The 12,559-nt window shown below is 37.1% G+C and overlaps 1 protein-coding gene across 2 annotated transcripts in view; it reads left to right on the plus strand.

The window, feature by feature from the left end:
- The window catches only part of LOC135197878 (dual serine/threonine and tyrosine protein kinase-like), a 110,211-nt gene that overhangs the window by 75,995 nt on the left and 21,657 nt on the right, over positions 1-12,559 (plus strand). For both annotated transcript variants that reach the window (XM_064225081.1, XM_064225080.1), the window contains exons 4-9: positions 8,077-8,335; positions 9,291-9,463; positions 10,579-10,810; positions 11,369-11,610; positions 11,729-11,935; positions 12,129-12,312. In XM_064225081.1, the coding sequence (XP_064081151.1) occupies positions 8,077-8,335; positions 9,291-9,463; positions 10,579-10,810; positions 11,369-11,610; positions 11,729-11,935; positions 12,129-12,312 (1,297 nt within the window). The remainder of the gene's footprint in view (positions 1-8,076; positions 8,336-9,290; positions 9,464-10,578; positions 10,811-11,368; positions 11,611-11,728; positions 11,936-12,128; positions 12,313-12,559) is intronic.

Here is a 12,559-nt window from a genome sequence, read left to right on the forward strand (position 1 = left end):
CAAAGATGAAACGTCAAATGTGGCCCTTAACGGTCCGCATGGTCTCGACGAAAGTCCGAGATGAAGGTGACCGACTCTTAATCCTTCCTGGTGATCTGCACCATAAAAGTTTCTATTTTTTTTATATCCACTGAAGCCGTATACATTTCCAAAGAGGTGGCGTTGCCATTGGGTACTCTCTGGGTGTCCTATATTCTCCAGGACGCCTGCTCCGCGTCCACCTACCGCGGCAAGGATGAGGTTGATGAATTAATTCGAACATTTGAAGAACGAGCGCTACACGTGCGATAACAGCACGGCCGAAGCAGGATTAATAGTCTATTAATCCTGGGCCGGAGAACCTCCCTTCTTAGCGCTCTCCGGAAAATAGCGCGCATTCAGATACGGATTGAGTGCCTCAAATACTCACCGCTTTTGTTAGAGGAGAGTTTTCACACTGCTCTTCATGGTACTCCACGCAAAGAGAACTCGAAAGGGCAGCCCAGGTTTGACCGAATAACTGTTATTCTAATAATTAAACTGATGAGTAAATTAAAGAGACTGTTTCGCGAAATAGTACACCCACTCACCCCCATGCCCGCCTGCCACAATAGAATACCCATCATGCGGTACTACAGTACATATATGATTCTTCGTATAAGGAAAATGAGCGTGCTCTCTCGAAATTCTCGCCTGAGGCGTCAAACCCTCCAACAGCAGCGAACACAAATCTAGGCATTTTTGAGAAATGATGCTGGAAAACGATGAAATGAGAAGTACTCGCATGACTATTTTGATAAGAGTCGAGATAAGATGGTAAAGACGAGTGGGGAGGTAGCCATTGGTAGGAATAAGAGGGGAAGGCGCATCAAGGCAGCAGATTTCTTTAAGGAAAAGAAGAATAATCATTTGTGACTTTCATTGAGATCATCTTGTGTTGAACGAAGCGAAACGTTAACGGCCCTCATTTATATCTCCCGTAATTCCATATCTATGTTAGTACATTAAAGGCACTCCAGGATGTCTGCCTCATCCCTATCATGAAATGCAGGTAAGGTCATTATTACGTGGCCTTTCCTTTGTCTAGAGAAAGGAAAATTTTCAGAAAAGGGAGAAACTATTATTAATTTGACTGTTGATGCAGCTATAACATATTTTCTTAGTGTTATGTATTCTTTTCAGCTGTTTTTACTACCAGTGTTAGAGTGGTCTCTTTACTTCTTCTTCGGTCGCGTTCTGCTTGCAGTTTGGCTTCGGTAATTCGTTATGCATATCGAGAAATAAATATTCCCATTCTCTTGATGAAATTTGCATTCAAGGAAGGATGTTATATCTCAATGTATGTTTTTATTTTATTAGTGATAGTTTTTGTAGGTTCAGTTATAACACACACACACGCGTGAATAAATTGTTGTAAATCTACATAGAATGATGTATTGTAACTAAATACTCTGTGGTATCATACTGTACATTGTCAGAGCTGCTCTGAACAGCGACAGCTTGCCCCTGCAGAAGGCCAGCTAAATGTCTAACAACAACATGGCTATTTTTGACGTCTCCAAAAGTGGAGAGAATAAATTGATTGGGAAGTAAATATATTGGGAACACTCACGTGTGTTCGAGGGAGATTTCAACTCAAGTCGCTCAAAAATAAAGTAAAAAGTAGTTTTCCGTTTGCGTTGAACCCAGTCTTTCTCTTGAAAGGTTTACCTTGAAGCGAGTTTCTCTGTCAAGGACGACCCCAACACATCACGTTTGATAAACTAGTTCAACCTATTCTGACTCGCTACGTGTAGCCTATGTTTATGTATGAGATGAACGTCAATGGAGCTGCTTTTAGCAAAGATTTATCATATATAATTGATAAGATAAATTAAGATACTCCCTCATGATAGCTCACAGTGGGCGGAAAATTCGAGTTGGTAAGTTAGTGTAAATAGTCTGAGGAAAAGAGCATGGAAACTTTCAGCTGTGTTGTTACAAGCTCAAAAGTTCCGCCACAGCCAACCACAGTAACAAGAACGCCAACAGCTGCTACGTGCTGGTTATACACGACCTTGGAAGAAACTGCGTCAGTTTGTAGAATCAGATCGCATCAGTTTTGACAACCTGGAAGCATAAGAATCCCGTTTTCAGATAACTGTTCTGAGGATCATTTTCAGACGGTAAAAAAACGCAATTCGTATAAACCTATACCATGATTACCGTCATTTATGTGATATTGCTATATACTCGTTTTTATATTGGTTTAGTTAAAGATAGTATCTTCAAGAGACACTCGTGCTTACTTGCTTGTTTGCTTGCTTAAACAAGATGCCGGACTAAAAGCAGTTCCTATAATATATAGTTCATTCACTGTTTTCCGTGTGTTCATGGATTATCCTTGGCTAAGCTCTTTGCTGGACACCTGTTTCGTAGTTATGCTTATATCAGCTGAATTGCGCATAACCTTCGTTTTTTTATATGTATGAACGACAGATCGCCTGTCGAGTATTTTGTGTGTGTGTGAGAGAGAGAGAGAGAGAGAGAGTAGTGCTCGCTTGATTTTGTGTATATATATATATATATATATATATATATATATATATATATATATAGAGAGAGAGAGAGAGAGAGAGAGAGAGAGAGAGAGAGAGAGAGATATTTGAAAAAAAGATCCAAACAGCAAACTGACAAACATTGACAGCTGATAGCGGTTAGAGGCCTGACATTTACCACCTGTGTCAAACCACAGCCTTCACCGACCTGAGTTTTTTTCTTCTGCGTTTGTTTTCACTGGCAAGGAAGCCCACGTGTCAGTGCACGAAGATCGACCTGCCAGTTCTGTGGGTGTGTGTGTGTTTGCGTGCGCGCGGGCGCCCTGAACGCTGAGCTTTCTTCCGGACTTTTTTTTTTTTTTTTTTTTCGTCACTTTTACGTCCTCGCTGGAATCTCATCCTTGTTGGTTCGAATCCTGCCACGAAGAGTGAAAGGTCATTGTTACTATTAGAAATACACACACACACATACGTATATTTATGTATGTCTATACACATTCAGATACATACATGTATGTGTGTGTCTGTGGGTGTTTGTGGTATTCACGTAGGATTGTGTTTTTAGAACTGTGATGTATGACTGGCCGATCATGAATACTTTGAGAAGTTGTATGAGCACGACTGGGCACTTTAATTGAATAATTATTCAAAGTTTGCCAAACGCTAAAGAGTCGTTTGTATGTACTCCGTGTTATTCTTCGTCAATTAGGTTCTGTCAGAATTTTCAGTGATTTACGTTAAGTCTCTCTCTCTCTCTCTCTCTCTCTCTCTCTCTCTCTCTCTCTCTCTCTCTCTCTCTCTCTCTCTCTCTCACACACACACAGACTAGTCTGGCATAAATTTTCTTGATAGATGAATGACGTATATTTATAAAACCGTGGACTATCTTTATTTTTCTGTCCAGGTACGAATGTGAACAGTTTTATTCGCGAGTAGTTACAGACGATTTAAACGTTATTTATCGAAAGTCATAATTTACGCAGGGAATTTTTTTTTTTTTACCCTTCACTAATTTACGCGGGAAGATTTTTTTTTTTTTTTTTACCGTTCAAGCATCAGTGGAGATGAGCCTATTTGGTAAATTTCATGTTTACTCTCATGCCAGAGATTTGTAACTATTTACTGTCGCCTTAAGATGTTTTGAATGATAACACCTGCAGCCATCTTTCATTATTAGTCCGAGACTCTGTCAGTCCTTTGTTGTATATTTAGACTAAGATATAATAATAATAATAATAATAATAATAATAATAATAATAATAATAATAATAATAATAATAATGAGAATTAGAATATGGCCAATGGTAACTATTTTAGAGGAGAAGCCAGAATTGCATGAGAGAGAGAGAGAGAGAGAGAGAGAGAGAGAGAGAGAGAGAGAGAGAGAGAGAGAGAGAGAGAATCTCTACAAGCGTAACAATGTTGTTGTTGTTGTTATTATTATTATTATTATTATTATTATTATTATTATTATTATTATTATATAAAGTATGCTTGAGAGAGGGTCTGCTGTGCAGCTGTGAGAGAGAGAGAGAGAGAGAGAGAGAGAGAGAGAGAGAGAGAGAGAGAGAGAGAGAGAGAGAGAGAGAGAGAGAATAGGTTAACCTCTTTTGTAATGTAACGGTGTCGATTTCCACATGGGATGAAAACCTGTAATTAAAAGCTGAGATATTCTGAAGAGAAAGGAGCTCGAGCAAAACATATCAGATTTCAGACGTATTAATGCCTCGGCTTTTTGTGGCTTGCTTGGGAAGTGATTTTGGGCAATGTATAGAGATAGGGCAGACATGTGGTTTTTGAAGAGGTTTTAAGAGGGTACCCGTTGAATGGATCCGCTAAGATTCCATCTATTTTGTGACCTCGGCTTGAACTAACATCACGTTTTGTCTACGGAACTCACATACTGAAATGCCACGAAGGAAACGGTTTCGTAGGTTGAAGCTGTATTATCAAATGACAGAAGTTCGGGAAACCTACGGTAGAACAGGTAGTAACAGATATGACAGCCTTCTTGCATCCGCTGGCTGCTACGGGGAAGTTTTTCCATACATACAGTAGGCATTACTTAAGGTTCTTTGCCTAGTCTAATCCTTTCGGCCCCTAGCTGCAACTTCTTTCATTCCTTTTACTGTACCTCTGTTCATCTTCTCTTTCTTTCATATGACTTTCCACCCCCTCAAACAATTAATTCATAGGGGTACTGCTTTTAGGTTTTCCTCCTGTTAGACTTCTCTTGACTTCTTACTGTCAAATGACCTTTCAGCACTAAATGACCTCATAGGTCCCAGCGCGTGGCCTTTGGCCTGAATTCTATATTCTATTCTTTTCTACTCTACAATAGTTTCCATCAGGAACAAGTGCGTGTTTTTTTTTATCGGTATTAAATAACCTTTTTGGTTTGATGCCTTCATCCGTAAAGCAACATTATACTCTAAATTTTATCGAGAATATGGCATAGAGGTGCAGACCAACTACGAAAATGTTAATAATGACCTTTTCAAGCTGCAATATTTGTCACCCTCGCATAATGGTGGTGATACCTAAATCAAGGGCAGTTCCTTGGGGTGACACCAGATATGCCTGGGGTTGGTTCTTGGTACTGGAAGTTCTATGTACCGGGGGCGGCGCTGGGTGGGTGGAGACAGGCATTGTTGGATAATAGAAATGAAACCAGATTTCGACTGAAACTTTAGAGACTTGATTCACTGTTCAACGTAGCATGTACTGCAACTGCTGCTGATGATGATGAGTAAGGTAATAATAATAGTGTTAAGGATGTTGCTGTAGTAGTTTGTAACCTGGAGCAGTAAAATCAGACTTTGTAAAAGATTGGCAGTCAGGATGACTCTGCTTGTGAACTCACAAACACTATCGGATTGTGTTTTTTTTTTTTTTTTGCGCAAGCTCACACAAGTCTCAATTCTTTTATTTTTCATTTTTGTTTCTCCTTAAATAGTTTGTTCTGTACCTCAGTATTTACTTTTCTTTACAGAGCTGCTTTTCGTATTGCAATCTTTTGGCTTTTAACATTCTGTTTCTCCACCTAAGGTTGCATCTTAACTAAAATAATAATAGCAATGAATTAATAGATTAGTACGGTGTCTTGAAATCACAAGACTGTGGTCACAAACCTCTGCTCCCGTGACTCAACTTTGTCACTACGTAGTAGTACTTCGCTGTGACCACAAAAGGGAGGCGGGTTGCAATTTGTTCCCTCGTCAGCGTGTCTACTTTTACTCGATCTGTTTGACCAGATCCTTCATTTCCACCTGAATCGGGAAAATTTGAATCATTTCGTCTTTCCTAATGCTTAGTACGTCTCTCGTTCCATGAAGAATCCTCAGTAAAGTTGGGAATAGTTTCCTCGTTGCTATGCAGTCAAATTTTATGGCTTGGCATGGAACTTGCATGGAAACCAAATTAAAAATTGCAACACTTGCTTCTCATATTTGCATCCCTCACTGAGGGCACTCACTTGATATTTCTGGTTTTTTGTAGTTTTCGAAAGCAGTATATGTTTTTAGTTATCGTTTGTTATAATTTTTTTGCGCTTAATTTGCCACCTGTTCTCTTGCTTTGCAAGACCTCTTGTACTCACGCAACAAACATTCAACAAATACGTAAAGAGAAATTAGTTGTTTTCTTTTATGAAAACTTGATAAACAAGAAAACAATGAGAAAGAGAGGGTAAAAACCGAAAAATACATCAGCGTAACCTATAAATGGCAGTATAGACATGAAACACCAATTTCTTATTTAATATGAAATGCCCTCAATATAAAAGTATTGAACATTAAAAGAGAATGTAAGGTTTTTAAACCTAAATTTAATGCATTTGTTTGCATTAGAAAAACCAGGACAAGAAAACCTAAATATTCCTGAAGTCTTATACGACATAGTGCGACTCATTAACGAAGGCCCCCTCAGTTGCTAGTCATTGTTTTCCCTTACAGCCAAGTAAAAATGATCATCCAGTACCTACTAGTTGGTAACCTGTAAGCCCTTGTAAATAGGCTTAGCTTTGTCGCTTCCGTCAAAGAAGTCGGTCAGAGTCGTGCAGCTGCATAATGTACAAGCAATGAGATGGGCTCTTGTGTTTCTCTATTGTTCAAGTAGGCCTTTCAAACATCTCACAGAATATTAGCTTTAGTCTTTCTCCAATGTTGAAACTGGCCTTTCAGACATTTCAGAATATTTGTCTTTGTCTTTTCCTAATGTTAAAAAGGGCTTTCAAACCTCTCTCAGAATGTTTACATCTGTTTCCCTTATGTTGTGCCAGGCCTTTGTGACATCTAACAGAATGTTTCTCTATACTTCCAGCATCTCACATAATATTTGCCTCTGTGTTTCCCTTTGTTGAAACATCTTTAAACATCTCTCAGAATGTTTGCCTCTTTCATGATTTAAATACAGTAGGCCTTTCAAACATCTCATGTAATATGCCTCTGTGTTTGAAATAGGCCTTTCAGACATCTCACAGAATATTTCCTTGGTGTCAAAACAGACTTTTCAAACATTTCAAAGTATTTTCCAAACTGTGAAGTTCCCTTTATTTATTCATTCAAACATCACACAAATTTTGTCAATGTAAATTTCCCCACGTGTGTTATTTCAGACTTATCAAATTAGATTAGAATGGAATATAGAGTTTATGCCATAGGCCAAGCACTGGGATCTACAAGGTCATTCAGTGCTGGAAAGGAAAATGAGACTGGGTAGGTCTGAAAGGTGTAACAGGAGGAAAACCTCGCAGTTGCACTATGAAATAATTGTCATCAGAGGGTGGATAGCAAGAGGGGAGAAAGATAATGTGAATGGGGGAACAGTAAAAGGAACGAAAGGAGTTGCAGCTAGGGGCCAAAGGGCACTGTAAAGAACCTTCAGTAATGCCCGTGAGGTACACTACCTCCATGCGGGGGACTTATTAAATGGCAAAAAATTTTGTCAGCCCATAAATAGCCTCTTTATTTCTTCAATTGTTCACATTTTGTCAAACTCCAGGTTATACCGAACTTTGTTTCGGCAGTTCCTTTAGTCTTTAACTTAATGATTGATAACTTGATAAATCATTAGACAATAGTTAATTAACTTCATAAGCTCTAGTTAACCATGTTGAATTACACCTAGTTGGAGGTCTGTCAGTGAATTATTGTAGCCGCCTATGGTGATATCTAATTCTTATATATTCACATGGATGAAGCCTAAAATGCCATTAACTTGGTTTAAACATAACATTCTTGAATTGTGCCTTCCCCCCCCCCCCCCCCCCCCCCCTTTTAAAATGAATGATTTCCCACCCCTGGTCACTGGGAACTACTGGTTTAGACGCTTTTAAATTTTTTGCACTTTCACCCAACACTAGATACTGCTTTGTGTAGGTCTTTAGGCTATTAGCTCTGCTTCAACTTGGTTTGGAAATATTTCTTTCATTTTACATAGTACTACTACTACATACTTGAACTGAATATGGGAAAAAAAATTTTATGCTGGTGTTGTTAAATTAGGCTCTTCCTTCCTCCAGCATTCTCTAATAAACATTGCATATAATCCTTTTTTTCAGGAGAAGAATGAACTGCGTGAGCTTCGTAGACTAGATCCCAATCTCGCAGTCTTATTTATTCGTGTCCCCCAACTTCCTGAAACCTTCAGCGATGACCTTCCAGAGTCGGAGCAGCACGATATCCTCTGTAAACTAAGAGTCCTGCCCTCACCAGTCCGACCAGAGCAGTCTCATCATCATCTGTCCCCTTCAGGATCACAGATCAGATCTCTTCCCCATGTTCCTGTTCAACTCTTCCGAACTCTCTGTGATGATCTGGGTAAGCTACTTTTTCTCATGATTCACACTTTCAGTTACTATTTATCCCCCACTGATAAAGTAGGGCCTACCATAGTTTTTCCTCTGTCTGTCTATCTGTCAGTGTAACTTTGATGCTTATCATGTCATTACAACTCTTACACAATTGATAGATTTCAGTAAAACTTGAAACAAATGTTGATCATCATAATAGTTTTGCATGAAGGGAGTCATTTCTATTTTGTGTGCCTGTCTGTTATTGTGAATTTATCTTTTTTTTTTTTATTGAAGGACTTTAGAGTTCACAATAACTTTAGAACTATAGGGGGTAGAGGCTTCACTTTTGGCTTGCATGTTCGGATACTGAAGTCCTTTCAGATGAAGTCTAGGTTTGTGACCTTATAACCACTATCTTGATCCTCATAGGCTCATACTATAGGTGAAGGTGAGGGTATTTATGTTTTACAAACTTAAGGAGAAAATTTTCAAATTTATTTACTTTTGTCAGAAATGTAATGGTGTCTTAATACATATACATAATTCCCAGAATACTTGGTCCTTTTAGTCAAGTGAGACTTGAGACATGGTGAAAGCATGGTACAAAAGAATCATATCATCTTCAACATTTTATGCTCTTATAGAGAATTTTCCTGTGGTTCAGTTGGGGATATACGTAGTATACTGGTTTATCAATACCCTCAGAATTCTTGTTTGTCTCATGTTTTTAAAGGATCATTTTTTAGACAGTGAAAATTGTTTCTTTAAGTATGTTAGCATAATATGATACATAATTTTAGGTATGATTGAGTTTTATGTTTACTTTTATAAAAATTTGTTTCAGTTTCTTAAGTAACCTTATTTTGATGTTTATTATGAAGTACTGAACTGCATGTTAGGAAAAGTTTTCCTGCATTAATGGGTCTAGTAAACTTATTGCATTAATAAATGTTAGAAATTACTTTACATCTTTTTTTAAGGATACCTTACCATGACACCCACTCCCAAGAAGTTCCGTTGCCGTTTGGTAGAACACAGTTACCGTGTAGATAGTGAGCTCATTGAGAGTTTCGATGCCTTTTGCAATGTTGTGCCTTATATGAGGATGACTCTGCAAGCCCACCTCATTCATGCAGCAACACTTCTTAACCAGGTAATTTTGTTATCACTCATATTTTTATCACTGCTCATGTTTACTTGGGAAATGTAGTTTATGTATTGTATAGGCTTTATAAATGTATACTGTATGGTGTATCTGGATTACAAAATAAAAGATTGAACATGTACAATACCATGTAGGAATTAGTAGACAATAAAATTTCGTAATATCTCAACTTGGCAGAATATCCTACTCATCAACTACAATATTATTGGTAGTTTTTGCCCTGCTACCGTTTTGGATGTGATACATTTTTAGAGAAATCTCTTACATTAAATTTTAGTGAAAAGTACAGGTTAGTTTATGTAAGGAATTATTTGGAATTGTTGTAAGATATACCTATAAAAAATATTCAAGTGTAGACTAGTTTCTTGATGGACTTTGTTTACTTATTACAAAACCAGACCCCTAAAGTTTCTGTTAAGTTGAGGTACTGCTGTATTACCAAAAACCCAAAGCTCAATTGCTTAACAAAACTGAATCTCAAAAGCAAAACTTGGAACTACAGATAAAGGGATGTGAAGGGTAACAAACAAGGTTGATAAGTATGAGCTGCTGATGTCTGTCATTATAAGTCTTTTTTTAATCTTTTCTCATTCAAATTTTATTTTAATACAGTGTGTTATTTCATGGCATGAGAAGTTGTATTAAAAAAAATTTAGGGAAACATGGAAGACATGACTTGTTTTTCAATTTATAACTGTCGCAATATATGTTGGAATAGACATTTAGTACACATCTTTTGTTTATTCAGTATGTATACTGTATTATTAAATCAGAAAGAATAAAAATTATTGTTTATATACTGTAGCATGTACTTGCATTAAAATGTGTGCAGGAAAGTTGTTGGCCTCGTAATCTCGGGGAACAGCATTGGCTCCCCGTCAAGGGGCGAATTGTTAGGCTGTCAACTGGAAGGTTACTGCCATGATTGATGTCATGGTGGGGGCTTGGGGTTACCCAGCTGACTTCCTGTGGGAGGACTGAAACCACCAAACTTCAATTTTGAAAGTAAATACATTACTGTGCATTATTAACCAACTTGATAAATAAATACATTACTGTGCAATATTAACCTGCTATTTCTGCTCTACTATCTCACCTATCAGGGTCATAATCGTTGCATGAGGAAGTTTATTCTTTATGCCTTTGACATGGCAAGAGAAATTCAAATCACACCAAGAAGGATAAGCTATGCACGAGAAAAGGAAGCAGAACTTTATGAAAGTTTAATGGCAATTGCTTCGAGCAAACAAGATGAAATTCGCAATGTAATTCTTGATACCATCGAGAAAATGAAAGATGACCTTTTAGAAAGAGCCGCTAATTATGAGTTTCGAGGTAAAGTATTTTCTTCAATAGATAGGTAGATATAATTGTTGTTTGAGTTTGCATTGCTTGCAGACTTATGCTTCATGACAGTAATTATTTGTATTTTCTTTGAAGCGAGTTTCAAATCCCTGCTCAATATGGTAGGAAAAATTTAACAACTTATTGTTAGAGTTTGTCTTGTCAGAATGTTCTCATTTTATTATCTTGCACACGGGGAACAACAGTTTTTGTCTATCGTAGACTGAATCCTTAAGGAACATCCTATGAAACATGAAACTTTCAAGCTTATTGGTCTGATTAGACTATATAAATGTAGCAGTAATACAGGATATTGAAAAGTGGATAGTATTCCTGTCATAATTTTTTAATAAAATCAACAGAACTAGTTGTTAGAAACAACTCAAGTTTCTAGCTAGGATTACCTTTTAATTATAGTATAACATTTTTACAGTACTGATAAGTTTCGAGGCTTTGTTAATCATAAAATCTTCATGTGTAGTACTGTATTTCTTGTGTGGTTTTTTGTTGGAGTTTTTGCAAATTGTAGATTCAATTTCCCAATTACAGAAGTGGATAATGCTTCATTGATGAATGAGGTTGTTTGCTCAAGAGAAGTTCGCATATGCACAGGAGAAATTCAGGAACTAGTTGTTGGATCACTTAATGCTGAAGTAGGACGTCAGCTGGTTGACCGTGTTGATGTTATGCGAGACTCATACCTAGGCACATTACAACGTTGCCTTGAAAGTTTGGAAAAAGACTGCAGAGCTTGTGGAGAGAATCCACACATAGGGGATGCATTGAAACAGGTGATTTTTTCTTAAATGTCCCTTTGCATTTCCATTTATGTTATAAATAAAATTATTACTAAAATTAGGATTTCAATAAAGTATATTAAGGATTATATAAAAGTAACCCATTTAACAGATTGTGAATGCAGCATATGAGGTAGAAGTTACAGTCACAACATCATCATCTGTCTTGAGATCACTTTGGGAGAAAATGAAACAACTAGTAGCAGCAATGCCAGGGAGAACACCACCTTGCATAGATGCTGAATGGAAAAGAAGAGTTGCAGCAGACATGATTACTAGTCTTTCAGAGACAAAGCTAACAAAAAGTATATGTGCACAGGTTAGAAATATTTTCTTCAGACTTTATTGTAACAGGTTATGCAATACTGTAATCACATCTGTGTGTGGTTTATGAGATGTGTATATTCAATATAAATGAAACTGTAAAGCGTAAGTCTCATTTGAATGTATAATTTTAAAATTTACTGGTATAAGAAAGGTATAATTAATGCATCAAAATTTATCTCTGACAGTTCAGGGAGCGATTAAAAAGTAGCCATGATTCTTTTCTTGGAAGTCTCAAGCAACTTGAAGCCCAATTGACCTGTCGACTAGAAAAAACTGAAGAGCAGCAAACAAGGATAAAAAAGGTGGATGCTCCAAAGCTTGCAAGACTCTCGTTGGAGTCAACTTCTCTCAGAGATATGATCCTTTTTGGTATGAAAATTTTTTTATACAAGTTTGTAGATAGAAATGTGATGTAGTTTTGTAATGACATTCAATCAGATTTTTGTGATCTTAATATTTTTCAAAGTTTTCTTGATGTAGCAGTTTAAGAAGTGCACGTTGGATAAGTACACAGTGCTCTTGATGCAAAAATTATTACAATATTTAGATGTCCAGGAAACAACAAATATTTACTAATGGGGTTTTGAATAATTATTCATTATTGCTTTCTTATATA

This window comes from Macrobrachium nipponense, chromosome 21 (genome assembly GCF_015104395.2).
Source record: "Macrobrachium nipponense isolate FS-2020 chromosome 21, ASM1510439v2, whole genome shotgun sequence".
Lineage (NCBI taxonomy): Eukaryota > Metazoa > Arthropoda > Malacostraca > Decapoda > Palaemonidae > Macrobrachium > Macrobrachium nipponense.